Source organism: Asterias amurensis, chromosome 2, assembly GCF_032118995.1.
Source record: "Asterias amurensis chromosome 2, ASM3211899v1".
NCBI classification, from domain to species: Eukaryota; Metazoa; Echinodermata; class Asteroidea; order Forcipulatida; family Asteriidae; genus Asterias; species Asterias amurensis.
The window spans coordinates 10,321,950-10,342,104 of NC_092649.1; the positions used below are offsets into that span (position 1 = coordinate 10,321,950).

At 37.8% G+C, this 20,155-nt stretch overlaps 3 protein-coding genes across 3 annotated transcripts in view; 1 reads left to right on the forward strand and 2 right to left on the reverse strand.

Moving 5' to 3' along the window:
• LOC139950859 (ATP-binding cassette sub-family C member 9-like) overlaps window positions 1–10,378 on the reverse strand; it is a 29,543-nt gene extending 19,165 nt beyond the window's left edge. Inside the window, exons 1-10 of the mRNA XM_071949697.1 lie at window positions 10,340–10,378; window positions 6,593–7,239; window positions 5,605–5,847; window positions 4,634–4,822; window positions 3,965–4,120; window positions 3,415–3,570; window positions 2,484–2,618; window positions 1,728–1,890; window positions 1,267–1,307; window positions 317–559 (exon numbers count right to left, since the gene is read on the reverse strand). Coding sequence (XP_071805798.1) covers window positions 317–559; window positions 1,267–1,307; window positions 1,728–1,890; window positions 2,484–2,618; window positions 3,415–3,570; window positions 3,965–4,120; window positions 4,634–4,822; window positions 5,605–5,847; window positions 6,593–7,192 — 1,926 coding nt within the window. The 5' untranslated portion in view covers window positions 7,193–7,239; window positions 10,340–10,378. The remainder of the gene's footprint in view (window positions 1–316; window positions 560–1,266; window positions 1,308–1,727; window positions 1,891–2,483; window positions 2,619–3,414; window positions 3,571–3,964; window positions 4,121–4,633; window positions 4,823–5,604; window positions 5,848–6,592; window positions 7,240–10,339) is intronic.
• Window positions 1–20,155, forward strand: part of LOC139934062 (dolichol-phosphate mannosyltransferase subunit 3-like) — a 535,719-nt gene that overhangs the window by 104,264 nt on the left and 411,300 nt on the right. The gene's annotated exons all lie outside the window — the stretch shown is intronic.
• On the reverse strand, window positions 11,119–19,184 carry LOC139950923 (cytochrome P450 2U1-like). The gene is made up of 6 exons (XM_071949765.1): window positions 18,750–19,184; window positions 15,662–16,068; window positions 14,837–15,064; window positions 13,585–13,774; window positions 12,959–13,096; window positions 11,119–12,540 (listed from the first exon to the last, which is right to left on the reverse strand). Exons 1-6 carry the CDS (start codon window positions 19,096–19,098, stop codon window positions 12,359–12,361), a joined length of 1,494 nt encoding a protein of 497 aa, XP_071805866.1. The 5' UTR covers window positions 19,099–19,184; the 3' UTR covers window positions 11,119–12,358.

Here is a 20,155-nt window from a genome sequence, read left to right on the forward strand (position 1 = left end):
AGAAAAACGTCGTGACCTTCTTTTCAAATGGTTCTTATGAAACAACAATATCACTCATGGTTGTATTTGGTATGGGTTGGGACCCATTTCTGATCAATTTCTAGGAAAATACGTCCCGTAATCGGAGTCAAAGTAAAAAAAATTGTCTAACTGACGCAAATGTTACGTCAAAATGTTGATGCATTAAAGGTATTCTAGTGTAGGATATTCAACAGTCTGTCTGTTTTCTTTTTAATTTGGACATGGTGGGTCAATCAAAATACATTTTTTCACGAATTTATCAAACAACATTGACTTCTCTGAATGACTCCCCTACCTGATCATTTGACATTGCATCATCTTCATCATCATCTAGAACTGAGCTCTCTTTTCCTTCTACCTCTGGAGCTAGTAAGAACGTAAGCAATCTCTTGGTACTGACCAAGCCATTAACAAGCATAGCTAAAGACATAGGTAGAATAAACAGCGGCATGGCCAGTTGATTGAATAATGCCAATGATGAGAAGGTAACGTCTGGAGTCAGAGGTTTGCCAGTTAGAGCGGTGTAAGTGCCGAATCCCTGAGTAAAAAAAAAATAAAAATGAGACAACCAATCAGTCAAACACAATACGTAATAGTTTTTTTTCAAAATAGAGTCTAGTTGGTAAGAACACTGGTTTGGAATGTTAAGGTTATGGGTTCGAATCCCACCCGAGTAATATGCCGGTGAATTTTTGTTCACAGAACACGGGAAAAGTACTGTGTACAGTACTAACACACATCGGTGTATGCTGGTAAAACCAAATGAATAAAAAGAGAGTGCAATGTAAAAATGCGGTATAAACATTTACCAGGATCCCGGGATCACGTGGGGCCTGACCCAATTCTTGGTCAGTTTGACCCGGAATTTGTGTCAAAGAGAGATGAGACAATTTGATGCAGAAACCGAGAAAGATTTCACTTTTAAACCATTCTCCTTGTCAGCATGAACCTGCAGAAATAGTTCAGTCCACTGAGACCAGATATCCGACCGGGAATTAGGCTCATGCAAAGCCGGGTCTTTAAAAAAAAAAACCCAAAAAACCAACCCACCATTATTTGTCTTTGTTCAATTTGGACCCCAAAGGGGAATTGTATGGAAACGGGAGACTGCACCAATAGGAGGGCTCCATAAATCCACTCCGTAAGGCTGGTTGTTGGTGGTATAGGTTACGCATTTATATTGGTTTTGATTCCCCATCTTTATTCCTTAGTTACTTTTGGTCAAATAATCCACCGGAAACTTACCACCAATGTTACCAAGATAGGAGCTGCTGTCGTTATGAGAACTGGATGAAAAAAAGGTGAAAAAGCAGGTTTACGATTAACATTAGCAGAACATGTTTAAAACTAAATGTCAATAGAAATACCCTAAAGTCGAATTAAGTTTTGTAATTTTCAATTATTTAATTTTTTTTTCTAACAGACAGATTCCTCTGAAAGTCTAAATAAAAAAACATTTAAATGTTTTAATTCGACTATTCTGATGGTCAACAAGTCTACAGGTCAAATTAAAATTCCGCTTTCACAAAATGTCACCCTCTCATCAGCCGGGTGACGTCATAAACGCGTTTGGTGTACCTGCATCATTTTCAAACGGTCCCTTTTATCTTCCTTTTTAAAACAGGACGATTCCTTTGAGAAGTACATGAAATGAAACATAGGAAGGTTTACAAAAACAGGATCTGGTTTACAAAAACTACACCTACTCGTGACAATGAGGCAATGGTTAATCTTGCGAAGAAATCCAAGTTCTCTCTTTCTGACGGCTTCGATTGCCTCACAATAGATCTGCTCCCAAGCATACAGCTTCAGTAGCTTGATTCCTTGCAGTAACTCATTGGATTGCTTCAGACGCTGATCAGAACATCCCTGTCAGTAAAAGAAACAACAACAACAACAACAACTTCTTGTCATTAAACTCTTTTCTCCAAGGTCAGAATTTACCCAGATTCCAGGTGTCGTGTAGACTTGATTCAAACCCCGTTCTCGTGCGAGAACTCCCTGGTGAGAGTCCGTCCTCAAAATGTAGCTTTTGTGGTGTCTGGAATAGGCTATGCAGAGCATCACAAAACAATAGTGTTCTCCCCTTGGTACAGGATTGAGACTTGAGTCAAGTCTAGGTGTCAAGAAGCCTGCCCATTGTTGGGGTATCAAGCTGATCCGGAAATAGTTAATGTGACTTTAACTCGAACTTCGAGACAGTTTAACCCATTCCTGGGTTAATTTGACACAGATTTGGGGTCACATTGATCCAGAAATGGATTAGCATCCACTGGACTGGGAAAAGGATAAAATTTGACCCAGGTTGTTTCAGTTGTCTTTGCTTTTCTCTTGGTAGCTAGGACAGTTACCATCCCTTAGTGCGTTTATACCCTTTAAAGCAGTTTGCAGATAAGTTTATGTTCTCATGTTAAAATTCATTTCCAGTTATTGACACTCATCCATAGAAGAAATGAACTCACCAGAACGTCCTTCTGTCTTTTGGTCATAATGGTAGCTACTTTAAGCTGGATGGGTATCAGAACCACGAACACAGCGAAACCAAGCAGTGCAGAAAAACCAAGTTGAAAGTAAAGCAGCACTAGGGTTACTGTAATCTAATGGCGGAAAATAAAAAAATTCAATTCAAGTCACTTAACAATCCACAAACGGGACACAAACGGCCTTTACATCAATTAGTTAAAATAAATTAAATCTTGATCAAATTTACCTTTTCAGTACAAACATGCATACAAACCACACAATACCTCACTATATAAAGGGAATGACACAAACCAATACCATAAAAATACATGTATAAAATTAGCAGGGGAGATGGCCTCATCTTTCGATTCAAACCGCATTTCCGTCAGATACAACAAATAATAGTTTTATATTAAATATTTTACCCATCAAGGTTTAAAACCATGCAGACAAGGGCGTTTGCTTACAAGTGCTTACACACTAGGCTGCTTCATATGCCAAGATACCATCAATTTCACTATACCACATGCCTTAGAGGGGAATGCAATCACGAGGTATATGTGATTTAGTCAGGACGGGGTAGGAAAAAACATACACAAGCATCCCTTGTGTACAGAATCGGTATAGTCAAATGGTAATGGTATAGGTGAAACCAAAACTTAAACTTATTCAGCAAACCATTCAGCTTAGACTAACCAAAGCAAAACATAAACATGTAAACAACACAAAAGTTGCAAAGCCGTCTCCTAGGTTCAAATCTGTTCGTAAAACTAAGGTAACCCTTTTCTCTCAAGTCACTACCTCATGGGTGAGGTTTCTAACAATATTTTATAGTATAAACATCTCTCCATATTTCTCTTTACCTATTTACGTGTTTTTTTTGTCGATATTTGAAATAATAACCGAAGGTAAGTATTTGGGTCTACCTACCTGAATCGGTATGGAAAACAAATAGTAGAATGTTTGGAACATGTAGAGTACAGCCATAGCATCCGTTGACATGTGGTTTGTAATCTGCCCCATCGTCATCTTACCTCCAGTTGTAGCATAGGTCGAGAGCCTCAAGGCCTTCTCATAAACCATGGTCTATTCATTCAAAAGAGATTTAGAATATACAACAGTAATTTAAAATGGTATTTGTTATTGGAGAAAAAGTATCCACGTCAAAATGTTATTTTTGTTATTAAAGATGGACAATTGTGCATATTGTCAGATATTTTAAGTTTCTTGAAATTGTTTGGACTGACATGGACAAGCCCAACTTTTGTTGGGCCCAACTTTCGAAAATGGCGTACCGTTCTAAGTTCTAAAGTAAGCCACACTTTTGCGAGGGATACCTGTGTGAATCCTCTTATATTCTACCTTTACACATCTTTTCGAACATTATATTATCAGAACGCACTACTTGTTACAGCACACAGCGCAATCCAAAACAATATGATTATCTAAGAATTTTGTCCTTGCTAAAAAAGCACTGTACCTGAAGGGAGGTTCTTGCGTCTATACTCTCTAGAATACCCCAATGGAAGCTACACTGAAGAATGATAGCCTTAGCCGAAGCCGCTAAAAACATGACTGCAACCAGAACGAATCCATTGCCAAAGTACTCCGTCACTGTGACGAAATGTGGCTGTAACTGCAAAGTACACAAACAAATTGGATTGAAAAGATGTTGGAAGCTTGAATATAAGGCCGAGTTGTCCTGTTGCCCCATATCCAAGGTATAAGTCCCTTCAAATTACGCGTATGGCGTCACAAGGAAATATTTTTTCGCAAATTACTCTATAAGAGTTATAATTTCCTGAACTACCAGAGGCCTGCTTTGAATATGGCGACACACAACACTTTCGAGGGATTTTTTAAGCGACATTTGACTTTAAAATATGGTTATTTTTTAAGTCAACCAATGTCAAACTATACCTAGTTTTGTTTCTTCCGATTACCTTTTTCATCAAAACAAATCGATAATCAAATGTCCTAAACATGACATCGCACCAGTGGACATGTTATAGTTCTTCGGTTTTAATTGCTAAACCTTTTAATGTATATTTTTTTGGGGTATTTTTCTAAAATAAAAGTGCGTCATCATATTCAAACGAAGAATCATGAACTGAACTGTAAGTAGTCACTGGAGTTAAGTGTAAGGTACCTTTCCATCATCTGATGGGTATACGATGGTGATGACATAGGAAGTCAGACCGCCAACACACACTGGTCCAATCAGGCCAAGCATATCTGCAATAATCTTCAACACCAGTGACGTCATCAACCGAAAACCATAGACTTTAATATACACCTGAGTCAGTGATGGAGATTTTCCCTTCTTGCGTGCTTTTGCCTTCAGAAAAAAAATCACAATCCATATAAATTAGTATTTTAAAACACTTTATTAGTTCTCGGAGACCAAAATTAGTTTATAAAGTTAAGGTATAGAGTCATACTTTGGTATGACCCCGGTTTTTATTTTTTACAGTATAAGTGTATCTGAATGCTTCTGGTTTTAAAAGTGGTGATGGTTAGTGAGCATTCTGTGAACTATTTTCGTCTAGAATGGCCCATTGATAACATAATCAAATGAAATAAAAGTACAATGTTAATTTCAATCTAAAACTTTACTTCAAATATACCGTGCATCTAAAAACCGCAAATCTTTACCGTACACTTTTGAAATGGTTGACGAATACAAAATAACTGATTCTGGGGGGAAACGGTTAAGACGTATGGGTAGCTTATGGATTCAACTTTCATATGACATAAAAAGTCAGAGAATAATTCATGCTTGGTGAGCACTGGTACTAAAGAGCAAGTCGCCGACATCTTTGAGTGAATTTTGTAAGCTCCAAAGGACGTACCTCTCACAAATTGGAAGGCTAATTACTGCGCAACCTAATTTTCATATATTATACCCTTTACAAAAGTGAGCAGTGCTCACCTAAGCGTGAACTATTTTCGGACTTTTTGGTGTCATATGAACATTGAATCCATAAGCTATCATACATATAAACCCTTTCCCCAGAATCATAAACTTGTTATTCAGCAGCCATTTCAAAAGCGTATAGATTTTTTTTAGACACCTTGTCTTGTACCCTGTTACCAACGCAATTGAGGATTTTCACATACCGTTTCTAACTCGAAGGCTTCCTTGAATTTCTTATGGTTGTGTCGAGCTGAGTGTCTGTTAGGAATGTCTCCCAGATCGTCTTGATCAATGGCTTTGTTGTAACCGATGGTGAAGAGCCAGTTGACCCACCAGTAAGTCAAGTAAGATGCTAGATTGACATTGTAGTTCATGAACTTCATCTTCGAATTCGATAAGTCGGCAGGAAGTTTTCTACTGTTGTAGCTTCCGCAACATTGAACAAACTATGCAAAAACGAGAGAGGGAAACACACATAATTTCGTCTGCTCAGATCAAAGGTTATTATTGCAATTAACATGGGTAAATATGAAGTTGTTTTGCTTATTTTGCAGTTCCTTGTAAACAGGGTTTATTGACCATTAGTCGCCTCAAAGCATATGTTTGGCAAAAAGATAATTAATTGTCAGAAGAAACGATCATTTGTTGAGTTTTTCAAATAAATATGCATTTTTTATTGATTTAGTTATACCTTTCGATCATTATATGAACTTGCCATCATTGACCATAAAGTTCAGAGCGAGAGATTTATGGTTGGTCCATAATACAATTTTAAAAGTATTAAAGCTTTGACTTGTGAAAATAATTGACAGCTAAGATTAAACTTTTGGCAAGATATTTCGATGGTAATTTACAGTAGCGTTGCGTGTCGGTGGCGTGACGCATTCGCGTTTGTGCGTCTGTACTGTGCATACTGTGCATAACTTTATGGCTTTGGGCAACTTATGTACGCATGCGTGAATTCAAGCATGAGGGCGCTTTCAACTGCGAACTTCATTGCATCACACTTGCAGTTTGATCTTGTGTTGACTGCCTATAATTTTATTTTATTGTATCAATGTCCAATGTAAGTATAAAGTATTTATAATAAAATAAAAAAAAGATACGAAGTTCATTTTACTTGGTTTGCATCACGTACATTTGGTTCACACACGCCCTCACTCTGCTCAAAAATACTAAGATGCTACTTACCCTAGCCAAGATGACGTAGACCTCAATCAAGAAAAGAAGACCAAAACATACGAGCAGTGCCACTGTCAGGTCGAATCGTAACACGTTGAAATCTATTTGGTTTTGGTAGACGAGGTTTGACATGCGTAAAGCCTCTCCACCTGCAGCCGTAGCCCAGTAGCCTAGCAACAAGAAAGACATGAATGGCGCCTGCCATAACTCCATATGATGATAGTAGATAAGAGAGAAGACGCAAGCCAAGAAGGCACCAGCACCGTGCATGTAGAGATGAGGCTGGGTGGGTTGCTGCCATGCTTTATACGTCTCATCAGTAAGGACGCCCTCACCGATAGATGCACCAAGTAAGAGAAGAGTCAGTATACTGACGATCCATCTCAGACTGTGACCTGGAAAGGTCAAGATATACTTCGTCTTTATCTTCCTGTAGCTGGAGCAACATCCGAAGACGAAGAGAAGGAGCGAAGATAGGGCAATGAAGCCCGCATGAGGAAGCAAAGATACCCCGTTTATAAAGCAGGTATTATTAACCCACTCGTCTAGTGGAGTATTAAGGTAAGATGTGTTCCTGCCACAGAACCACTCCCATTCCTCGGTCACCATGGTTACTTGTATAATGTTATTTATACATGAACTGAATTTCTCTGGTGCTGCAACAAAAAGAAACAATACACTATGAAAATTGGCAAAGGAAATCGAACGCAAACATAAATACAGTGAATACAATAAAAACACTACAACAACATTCATCATTAAATGACAATACCAACCACTACAACGACGTCAACGACAACTGAAACGACACTTATGACGATAATTCTTATATATTATACAGGAATGTTGAGGATAAAGCACGAGGTGTAATTTTAATCTGAAAGCTTACATGGTTATGAAATTCACACACTGCAAAAACGTTGGTTTTGAAATTATTCTCTTCATATCTTTATACGGTGCTAATTTCACCAACGAAATAATGGGGATAAATAATACCATGTTGGTGTTTTTTTTTTTTTTTTTTTTTTTGGGGGAGGGGTAATTCTCTTCTGATTCATTGTCGAGAAAACAGTGACATAAAAATCTAAAAACAAGAGCTGATGTTGGGTATTTATAAATACAACCTACTTACATGCTGAAGATTGTGCATGCTTTTTCACTATTATCTCCGGACTCGCAGATGAGATTGAGCCTATTTTGCAGATCACATAATTTTTTTTTCTGCGACCAAGTTGTCAACTTTACCATATACTTTACCATATGGCAGTATGTCAATAAAGAATAATATTAAATAGTACAGAAGTTTATGTCAATAAATGAGAACTTATATCTATCTGTCATAGAAAATGTCTTGAACACGCACCCAAATAAACTAACTACAAAACAACTAACAAAGGTCAGACAGTAATCACTGGTCATTGAAACTGGCCATAGATATGAGCTCCTTGGCAAACTGAGTTATCTATGACTGTTTGTTAGGTTTAGATTGGGAGGGATGCGATGCATTTATTAATTTTTGTTTAATCATGAATCATTAACATATTGAGATGGCCAAAAAGGCCCTTTGGACCCTTCCATAAGAACAAAACAAAATCGAAAAAGTCGTGTGGACAAGAACTTGGTATGGACGTGGATGATTTTTGCACAATTTTTTGTAAGGTCTAGAAAGGGAGCGATGAGATGCAATTCTGACAATTGAAATTGCGATGAATCATTAACATATTGAGATGCCCCCTAAATGACCTTTGCACCCTTGCATAGGTAATAGAAACAAATCGAAAATACAGTGTATAGACAAGAAGTTGGTAAGGACATGACTTCGCTTAAACGTTTTGTTAAATTCCGAAGTTTTTTTTTAACAGAGGAAAACTTTGGTTAAAGGCAAATTCTCAAAGGTTATTATGACTAAGTTTCTATGCTAACAATAATTATTTTGATTAATAATTACCAATAGTGTCCAGTGCTTTTAAAGCAACATTATTTATACACAAACTGTTCCCATAAAATACAACACCACTCCAGTAGCCACTCGCACCAACGATCCCAGTGTGCATGAGACGTGTGAATGGAACAACCTATACATTGTGTAGTATGTTTTTACTTCTGAATGTAGGAAACTATTTCGTAACAAAGCTGTTTTCATAACGAAACGATAAGTCTATAATTTATAAAAACCGGCCTATTCAAAAATTGTTTAGATAAGTTGAGACATACACCAATGAATAGAACGAAATGATTTTTGTGTCGATGAATTGTCAAATGTTTTCGGTTTATAGAGACGAAGTGAACTCTTCTGTACTTCTTTCTTGAACAGATTTTGAACCTGAACGTTTTTGGAGATCAACCAGTTGAGCTATCTAGTCCCATTTATTTAGAATGCTTTTCGAAAATTATATATCAAGCAATGCAGTCAACAGAGAAGAAACATCTTGTACAAAGAAATCGATGAGACTAAACATTAAAAACAAATCCAGAAGAACCCGGAAACAAGGTATACACGAACAAAAAGACAAAACACTGCGAATCACTGAAACAGAGATGCAGAACTTCTACTGCACCCGCTTAATGGAGAAAAACAGACAAAAAAGAAAGACAAGACAAATAATGTGGCAATGCAAAGGGCAAGGCAAACAAAAAACTGGACAATAAAAATCTAAAATTCTTAAAAGGACACAAAACTAAAGAGATTTTTTTTTTTTTTTTTTTTTTTTTGGGGGGGGGGGGTTGAACAAAGAATTGTCTAAAGAGTGGGATTCGAATCAACTGAGTATTTTGTCTGTTTTTTTCGGACATGCTAATCAGAAGCCGTTCAACCTGTAACTGCGATGTAGCCGGAGAGCAAACCCAGGTTTATGATACAACCTGGAAAGTGACAGTGGCTCACAGGGATCACTTTAAAGGCAGTGGACACTATTGGTAATTGTCAAAGACTATAGCCTCCACTGTTAAGGTGTCTCAACATGTGCATAACATAACTAACCTGTGAAAATTTGAGCTCAATCGGTCATCAAAGTTGCGAGATAATAATGAAAGAAGAAAACACCCTTGTCACACGAAGTTGTGTGCGTTTAGATGGTTGATTTCGAGACCTCAAGTTCTGAATCTGAGGTCTCGAAATCAAATCCGCTGAAAATTACTTCTTTCTCGAAAACTATGGCACTTCAGAGGGAGCCGTTTCTCACAATGTTTTATACCATCAACCTCTCCCCATTACTCGTTACCAAGTTAGGTTTTATGCCAATAATTATTTTGAGTAAATAGTGTCCACTGCCTTTAAGGGGATGTGACTTTTCAATTTCAGTATACGTATAACAAAACACTGTTTTGTAAAGGCACTGGACACGTAATTGCCAAAGACCGGTATACTCTCATTTTGGGAATCTCAACATACGCATAAAAAAAAACTTTGAACATTTGGGGCTCAATTGGTCATCGAAGTCGCAAGAGAATAAACACCCTTGTTGCACAAATTGTTTGGCTTTCTGATGCAAAAAAAAAAAAGCCCAGTTGAAGTATTTTACTATTTGAGTGAGAAATTACCTCTTTCTCAACAACTACGTTACTTCAGATGGGAGCCGTTTCTCACAATGTTTTTTTATCAACAGCTCTCCATTGCTCGATAACAAGACGTTTTTTATACTAATTGTGCCGAGTAATTAATTACCAATATTGTCAAGTGCCTTTAATTAGTCTACAATAGCTACATGTATGGGGTCGAAACGTTTACAATACGAAATAAACCTAAAACTTCATTACCTGTGTTGCCGAAAATCAGAGACGGTCGACGTCCACGGTGTCCGCAAAAGGCACTGATGAAGAAGTACCCATCATCACACTTGGCATGATGTGATTATTTTTAGGCGTGACATGGCAAGAGTGATGCAACGTACGGTGATAACACTATTGACGTAACATCTTTACAGTTTGGATATTAGTTTGTTTAGCAGCTGATACCAAGCTAGCTATCATTGCCTCGCCATGGCAACATTACTTTGAGATAAAGTGAAGGGCAAGCTTGGTTATTAATGTTATGTTCCATTTTCGGTTATTAACAGTGGTACTTGATGGCTTCGGCTTCAGCTACGGGTGTGACTGTGGCTTAGAGTACTTGTATACTATGGACATCCTTTCCTCGCAGGCTTGATCACGTGACGATCAAGCCACAACTGTAGCCACTAGCCACCAATTACAATCAGACGTCATAAACCTAATTCACAACGGCAATTATTGTTGCGCCGAAATTCCACTCAACAAGATTGTGATTTGGCGCGGTGCTAAAACAAGCCTAAAAGTTTCGACCAATTTACTCCGAAAACTTCAGAGACAGAATTAACACGCTTTCTGGGCGACAAGGCCTTCGCAATAGCTCTGGACCCAGGTGCTGGAACTCGCTACATTTAACACCCCTACGATTCTTTACTCTGTGCCTTTAGAACCCGGACGTTGGTTGCTATTATTTGGTATTTATAGTGGGAGAACAAATTAAATGAAGCTATTGTTATAATTTGGTTTTGTTTTAATAACCAAGCACGTTCAACTGAATTCAAACTTCCGAACACACATAGAAAATGCACAAAATATCTCATCATGCCCAACCTACTGTATGTACGTGGTCGCTGCTTGCGAAACGTTATTGACAATGCATCGCACATTCAAACGAGCAGGTGACAAAGCCTGCTTAAACTCGCTACCTTGCAAATGCGTTTATCTTTTCAAACGTCTACTCAAGTCTAGATTTTAAAGCTTCGGTATACAATGTACCTCTATGGACTTTACTGCCGGTCATCGCATTGCAACCATTTGAACAAAATGCGTTTTTTTACAAATGCTTGTATTATTGTCATTATTAACTCCTGAAACCACACCCCCACAAAAAAAATAAATAGTTATATCATAATCATTGCTTTCTCTTTAACATGAGGCTTAAATCCGTTAGGTGCATGTACACTGATTGGTACTGCTCATAAATTAACTATACAACTAGACAGATTGGTTAACCCCGGTGTTTCGGGTTCAAAAATTAAGAAACCTTCGTTAAGGTTAAAGTTGAAACCAACGGTTCTATTTAGAACAACCCCAACTCATTAAGAGATACTTATTACACGTGCTACCGCAAACCTTTCTAGAAGCTTCTTTACATGTTTCATTTAGGCGTATACAATTTGCTACAGTGATTATGTTCACTTATAAACTATCTTAGGTTTCACTGCAAGACTGTTATTGTCTCTCTGCATAATGTGCGCATTTTTCATTATTTTTTTGTAATTTTTTTTAATTTTAGACTCCCAAGCCGAAGTGAATTTCACTGTATATGTATTTATATGTGTGACAATAAACAATTGAATTGAATTGAAGAAGTTTACCTGTGATTTGTCTTTCACAGAACTCGGGTGATAGTCGAGTATGCAGCGCTAACACAGATCGGTGTGAGAAGGTTAAAACCGTAATGAATAATCTTTATCCCCGATGCAAATTTAACACCTATTAATACTTTATAGTAATAATAACACACTACTAACAATGACTATAAGTTGTCAGGATAATTACCCTGGTACCCACCAACACCATTGTTCAGTACAACCCATTACAAAGAAATCGTTAACACAAGTATCCATTGAATAATGTAATCGGAAAACAGATCAAAAATTCTTCTTTGGAATTCATTTCTCATGTTCAAACTGACAATGACACTTGAATAGAACATCAGCTCAAAAGAAGACATATAGTGCCTTGTCATGCATCTCCTTATAAGTATTTCTCTGAAGGCTTCACGAGCTAAGAACGCCTTGTGGCACAGAGTTCATATGGGTCTGGGCTTAGTAAAAGTCCTTTGCTTCCATCTTGTTTGGGGATCGGTTTACCATCTGGGACTGTCAAATTGAACTGCTGGAGCATGTTGACGAACAGTAAGAACAGTTCGGATTTGGCAAGATTCTCCCCCAAACAGACACGGCGACCTGGTGAAGATTACCAAACAAATTAAAGTAACTTTGAATAGAATATGAAGATGTAGAAGAAAACAAATACCAGCCGGAAATGTAAAACAAAATACAAAATGAAAGGTATAGGAACCACTTTTGTTTAACGACATATAATGTATATGTACTCAATAAAATGTGCAAACACGGGTCAGGTATTCACTTTCGCTCGTGAGAAAGATGAAACATTATCCCGAGAGAGGGCGCTACACATAACCACTAGCAGAGACCTTTTCGCAAATACTGGGGCGTGCGCATAAAGCTTGGAATTAGGTGCATTGTGGTCTAGCTGGTGATCAAATTTGATCCATATCTATCTCACAATGCACCCCATTCAACAGTCTGCGCTTGCGCAATGGTATTTGCGGGATTAATAAAACACCTGGTATTTTATTACCTGTTCCAAATGGGATGAACGATTCATGCTGAACGACACTCTTGCCATCAGCAGAGAGGAAACGGGCTGGGTTGTATTTCTCTGGATCTGTCCACGTGGCAGGGTCATGATGTACTGCCCAGATATTGACTAAAACGCCTACAACCAAATATAATACAGTCTTATTGAGACATGTTAAAATTGCAGCACACAACACGTACAGCTCCAAGAGTTATTTGTATTCTGCGATATTCCCCTTTTCTGATAAATTTGAGTACTTATGCAAGTGGGAAAAATGTAGGTATGCAACCTCTCATTAAAATGGTGTAAAGTGCCACTGTGTTCAAAACCGTCAAGATGACGTCACACTTGAAATGGTCTGCATTTTTGGAAACTAATGTTCATTCCCTCAATCATTTCATGTTACCCAATGACTGCCGCCTTCAACATTCAAAATTCAAATTAATCTAGTATTTTGTCCCGTTTTAATTTGTCTTTTTGCCGTGTTCTAATTATATGTGTGTTCTTTTTATGTTTAATTTTTTTTTAATAAAACAAATGTTAACCATTCTTCAATTGGCAATTATGCTGTTTGAAATTGTATTGAATAAAAAAAAAAAAACAAACAAAAAAAGTGCACATCTTACGTGTTCCTTTGGGGATCTTGTATACACCCAGTGTTGTGTCATTCTTCGTTTGATGAGGAACAGCTAAAGGCGCCACAGGACGCATGCGTTGTGTCTCCAAGATGGCGGCGTTCGTGTACGGCATGTTTGGACTGTCGGCCATTGATGGCTGGCGGCTCCCTCCTATGACGTCATCAATCTCAGACTGAACCTTAATAATTTAGGAATACAAGTGAATGTTTCGGAATAAATAGATGAATTGTGAAGAGGAGTAATCGGAAAGCGCAGTCAACTTTTTTTGTCTATCAATTTTTGTTTTTCTAAGCTATATTTTTTTTATAGGCTAGGAGTAGAGAACAGTAAGTAAATCATAAATTGCTTGATAATCGTGTGGACTTATTTGCCAGAGGCAATGCAGCAATTGATAGTAGAAATCTTTTCAGAACTGAATCCAGTAGAAGGAATATGGTTTGGATAACTTTTCACCCCAAAACATTGAGTCAAATCAGTCATTTGAAACGACTCATGCACGAGTCGTTTCTCAGATTTCTGAAAGTTGGTGTCCGTGTGCAAGTGTTGCGGCCAGAGAGGCTGGTACCCCTCTCACCTTGCTAGACGTGGATGGATTCGAAATAATGGTGACAACTTTTTACTCCAAACTTTTGGACATTATGAGAAACGATTCATACATGATTTTTTTTTTCTCAGACTTCTGAAAATTCGTGTCCGGGCACTTCGCTAGACGTGGATGGATTATAAGTTCTTGCGAACAATTATTTCCCAGTCAGACACTGTATTCATCTTACACTTGTACTGGGACTTTTAAAGCATTTTTCTGTATAAGTTTGTCTATAAGTAAGCATTTGGCAAAACAAGGTTATGACCCTACCGTTAGAGAGACACGTTGCCTTGGATCGGGCGAGTTGGTCGATGAAAAGCGTTTGAATACCTTTGTTATGAAATTATCATGCCTCGAAATTGCACGGTTTTCCGTATAAGTCGTAAACTAACGTGGCACTCTAATCTGTGGAGCCACATTTTTGACTCCATAAAATGGCAGACCGTGTTAGTTTACAAAGTTAAAGGGCAACCACGCAATTTTGAAGCAGATTTGTATGGTAAATTATTATCATCTACCTTTAAAACGTCTATCTATAACCATGTATTTCATAACGGTTTCAAGCGCTTTTTTGATAGAGAAACTCGCCCGATCAAAGGCAACGTGTCCCTTTTTTCACCCCCCCCCCCGTGAATTAGATTCAAACTGTCTTACCATCTTCTGTACATCGCGGTTGATGGCCATGTACAACAGCAACCAACTCATTGTGTTAGAAGTGGTGTCTGTACCTGCTAGAAATAAATCCAAGATACTGCGACCAAGAGCTCTGTCACTGAAGGCATTCTTCCCAATTTGGCCACTGTCTGTCAAATTGTCAGCCTCGGTGAAGTACATATCAGTAATGTCCCGGATGTCATTTTTATCGTAAGATTGACGGTGTTGCTGCGTAGAGAGAAAAAAACCCAGACTATTAAAAAAATTTCACCCATTATTTCGAACAACGGTTGATAAATGTAACTATCCCAGGCACAATCTGAGGGGATTGTCCGTTTTAATGTTGATAATTTCTAGCAAAACATGCCACTCTTCATTAAAGACACTGGACACTATTGGCAATTGTCAAAGACCGGTATTCTCACTTGGTGTATCTCAACATATGCACACAAGAACAAACCTGTGAAATTTTGACTCAATTGGTCGTCGAAGTTGCGAGATAATAATGGAAGAAAAAAAAAACCCTTTCACACGAAGTTGTGTGCTTTAAGGTGCTTGATTTCGAGACCTCAAAATTTAATTCAGAGGTCTCGAAATCAAGTTAAAATATTTAAGAGGAATATTACTTAATTCTCGTAAACTAAGTTACTTCAGAGGGCGCCATTTCCCACACTCAACCTCTCCCCATTACTCGTTACCAAGTAAGGTTTTATGCTAATCATAATATTTACCAATAGTGCATGTCCACTGCCTTTTACCAATGGAGCCAAAGCGTTATAAATTGCTAACCAATAAAGTGGATTTATGGATGGACATAATCCTTACCTGCACAAGTCCGAAAAGGAAATCCGTCAGAAACTGATTTGTTTCTCTCACCCGGGCATAAAATGGCGTGCGAATCATCCAACTGAACATATTGACAACATTTCCTGGACCATTGGAAGATAACTGTTCTTTGGCCCTTGCATTGAGCTCAGTAAACTTCGGATCTGAATAGTCGAACCTGTACCCGAAACAAACTTTACAAATGATGTTTGAGGAGGCATTGTTGACGAGTCGGGCTGGGTCGAATGGTTGTCCCTCTTGGTCTGCGAAACCGTCGAGGAGGTACCGTGATTCCTCGTTGATGGTATGCTCGATGCTTTTCTTGCCCATACCAAATCTTTTCAGAGCCCCGAGAGCAAAGCGACGACGCGCCTTCCATATGTCGCCGTTTTCAAATATAAAACTACCTGTATAGGGAGAAAATCACTCAAAAGAATCAAAATGTACCATAAATGTACCATTATGGTACAATCGTCGGGAAGGGGGTGGGGTATTGCGAAAAAATGGTCTGAGACTAGGGTATCAATGCTTGCGGGCATGTTTGAAGTCCGAAACCACGGCCTAATTTCATAGAGCTGCTTAAAAGGTAGCCGAGCACAACAAAATTATGGCAATATCAGAATAAGGTTACCAGCCAAAGTACCTCTAACTTGTACAAGTTATGACTGGTATCCTGTTCAATTCTGCTAGGCAAACAATTGTAAAGCAATATTTTCTGCTTAAGCAGCCCTATGAAATTGGGCCAGTTCCAAGGATAGGGGACCAGCCTAACTTGATGTGAGCATGGATTAATTGGTCACAAACACAACGCACGCACTGATCACTAATATCCATATTCATATGGGGCGCCGTCTGTCAATTAATTGTTTGGCACTTTTAAGGTATGTTTTTTACCATGGTTTATAGCAATTAGATGTAAACCATGTAAAGTGTTGCCAAATCCTTTTTTATGGTTTACATATCAGTAATATTTGTTGTATGTAACTTTATGGTTTACAAACCATGAACCTACAATAAACATTTATAAATCATAGTTCATAAACCATGGAAATTTACTCATCTTTAAAACATGGTTTATAAACCATAAAAATTAAATGTTATTTAGCTTCTGAAACATCATAGTGACCAAAGGTTAAAGCAGAGCAGGAGAGTGCTATTAAAGAGAAGATGAGAGCTGAATACGAGCATAGCTATTTAATTAAAATTAAAAGTCTTAATAATAGTATACTCAACATTCTATTGAAATACATTTAATTGTTTGAAAAATTACTTCCTCTGATTTTATGAACAACCTTAAAGCCATTATACACTTTTGGTAAACAGTATTTTCCAAGTCCCACACTTCGTGTATCACAACTTATATATAAAACAACAAACCTGTGAAAATTTAGGCTCAATCGGTCATCGGAGTCGGGAGAAAATAACGGGAAAACCCACTCTTGTTTCCGCGCGTTTCGCCGTGTCATGACATGTGTTTACAATAAATCTGTAGTTCTCGCTAACGAGAATTTATATTGTTTTACTGTTTTCTCAAACAGTAAAGCATTTCATGGACTAATATTTCAAGAGAAGTCTTTCACCATTACCTTCTGTAAACCCTGTAAATTATTTGTAAATTTGTGAGCTTTTATTTTTTTTTCTGTACCGAAAGGGTCCAATGGCTTTAATGACCGACGCATACATTTCTGAGAAAAAAATGCTGTGTTATAATTTTTCTCAGCATAAATATAAACAAAGTCGGGTTATCCTTAGCATAAATATAAACAAATTTGGGTAAAAACCATGAGTTTTTCTGTACTGTTTCTGTTGTGAAACACTGTGCGTGGGTCTATTTGGTATTTTAGTGATGTCTTTCTTTCGGACTTAAACATTTATCTTGTGAGGAATATTCATGTGACCCTCTCAATACTTAAGAGAGTCGTATAAGGATAAAGGCTAACGGCAAGTTGATTTTCTTTACACTCGGTGCACCATTTTATTTCCTGAAACAGACGAAGACAAAATACGTGTTGTCAGGTCTTCGCTGGAATCATTATCTTAATTAACTTATAAAACAAATAATCACAGAACAGTATTTATGTACAAACAGTATTAAATGAAATCGTAAACGGCTTTAAGTAAACAGGTATGTCTCAAGATCATGACATGTGATTTTCACATCATGCGCCATCTTGATTATCGATGGAAAACAACAACTTAAATGCAAATAAAACTTGGCCGATGCTCCTGATCGGAAATGTTTTAAAGAACAAATACTTATAAATAGCAACTCTTGTCAAATAAACTACAAGGGTATAGTTCAACAAATAAATAATAAACTTGTATTCAGAAAACTAAACCGGGACAAATCTTTAGTCCGGCAATCAATCGATTCCATTAAATCTCTAATAATCTCGAAATGAATAAAAATAGAATCAATAGTGGTTGAAGATAAACACCAGTTTACAATAATGTACATGAATGATGATTTTAGAGGGAAAATGTATGAAAATAAACCAAAAGATTATTACCTGAAACAGACGAAGACAAATTACGTGTTGTCAGGTCTTCGCTGGAATCATTATGAGGGTGGCGGAAGCGCGCGAAATTGGAATGCTGTCCAAGAGAGGGCGCTTCTCTTGAATAATTAAATGTTACATAATAAGTAAGTGCAATAAAAATAACAGTGGGGGTACAATTTCTATGACCGTCACATCCATAAACACTGTCATTTCTTCAGACAGGCCTTTTACTTCTGCGTCCAAGGTATAGCTCTGGTGCTACCTTGAAAAATGACCAGTACTTACTAGCATATGGAAGTAAGTAAGTGCTAAACGAAAAAGAATTTACTTTTCATTAAAAGTAGATACTTTTAACATTTTAGGTAAATACTTTCAAGTAAAAGATTTTACTTTCTTTTATTCACATTGATGTTAGTAAACACTTGAAATTGTAAAGGAAAAGAAAATACTAGTTTTTATTCATACGACCCATTATGTAGCTCTGTGAATAACATTTGACTTCGTCTTCTACCTAAAGCTCCGTGGTCCGTTTATAGGCCATGTAACTTTTACTTTAATAAATAAACAAACTTATTTTATAAGCATACCTTCTATGCCAAAATCTTTAGCGACTGCAGCTTGAAATCTATCAGAGAAGTCGTCGGCCTGCTTATGCAAAGCTTCCTTTATACACGGAATGTCATTCAAAACAACGAAAAGGGATTGACCAAGTCGTACACTAAACACACCCCCATATTTCTTAGACCACTCGGTGAACTTCAAATAAGGTGCACGGGAGCGAAGGGCCAATGAGCAACCAACTCCTGGCCAACCAGTGGGTCCAGGCGGAAGATTCTTCGGCAGGCGAATCCAGTACAAGCCAAGGAGGAAAACAATCAAGACAAAAGTGGTTGGTTGAAAACCGACATTCTCATATAGTGCACCTACAGTCCACATGATCAGGCAGTATTGGTCTTTTCAGGCTGTTTTGTCAAATGTCGACACAACGAGGAGGTGTTGCATACCATGAAGCTGAACATGCAAATTATATGCTCCCTCTGTCAGCACTGATGCGTAAAATAGGTTATACACGAGTAAGCTTTAGGTTCGTGCTCTCCGAGAAGAGCATTACTACGGTGGCCCTGAAGGGACATCGCACATCGCAAATATCTTTGCAAATATTTGCGATGTCGCAAATATCTTTGCAAATATCTTTGCAAATTATAATTTGCGATGTCGCAAATATCTTTGCAAATATCTTTGCAAATATTTGTGATGTCGAACATTTTATCGCATACTTTGTCGCATACTTTGTCGAATAGTTTGCATATTTGTGGCGATTTTTTTTTTCAAGAGCCTAAAGGGTTGTTTGGGTTCCAGCCTTCATTACATTAACATGTACACACGGGTGGATAGTCGGATACAGTCCGCGCGTGTTTTTTTGATGCCATTACAACTGGCCTTTAGTCAAGGCGCACGCGGCACACCGGATAGCACGCACAGCCCCAAAAATTTAACGCACGAAAAAAGACTATCACCGCGAGCGGCGAAGCCGCGAAGCGCCTTTACCAACTCGTTGTGTACATAGTACAACTCGCTGTGTACAAAGTAATGGAATGAAGGCTGGAACCCAAACAACCTTCTAGGCTCTTGGAAAGAATATCGGACACAAATATGCAAACTATGCGACGAAGTATGCGATCAAGTATGCAATAATATTTGCGACATCACAAATATTTGCAAAGATATTTGCGACATCGCAAATATCTGCACAGATATTTGCAAAGATATTTGCGACATCACAAATATTTGCAAAGATATTATCAAAGATATTTGTGACATCGCAAATATTTGCAAAGATGTTTGCAAAGATAACGCAAATATTTGCGATGTGCGATGTCCCTTCAGGGCCACCATACACTACAGATTTGTTTTGTCATGAAAGGGAAGGTACGCTGTTGGTAATTGTCAAAGACCAGGGCCCAATTTCATGGCTCTGCTTACCGCCGAATTC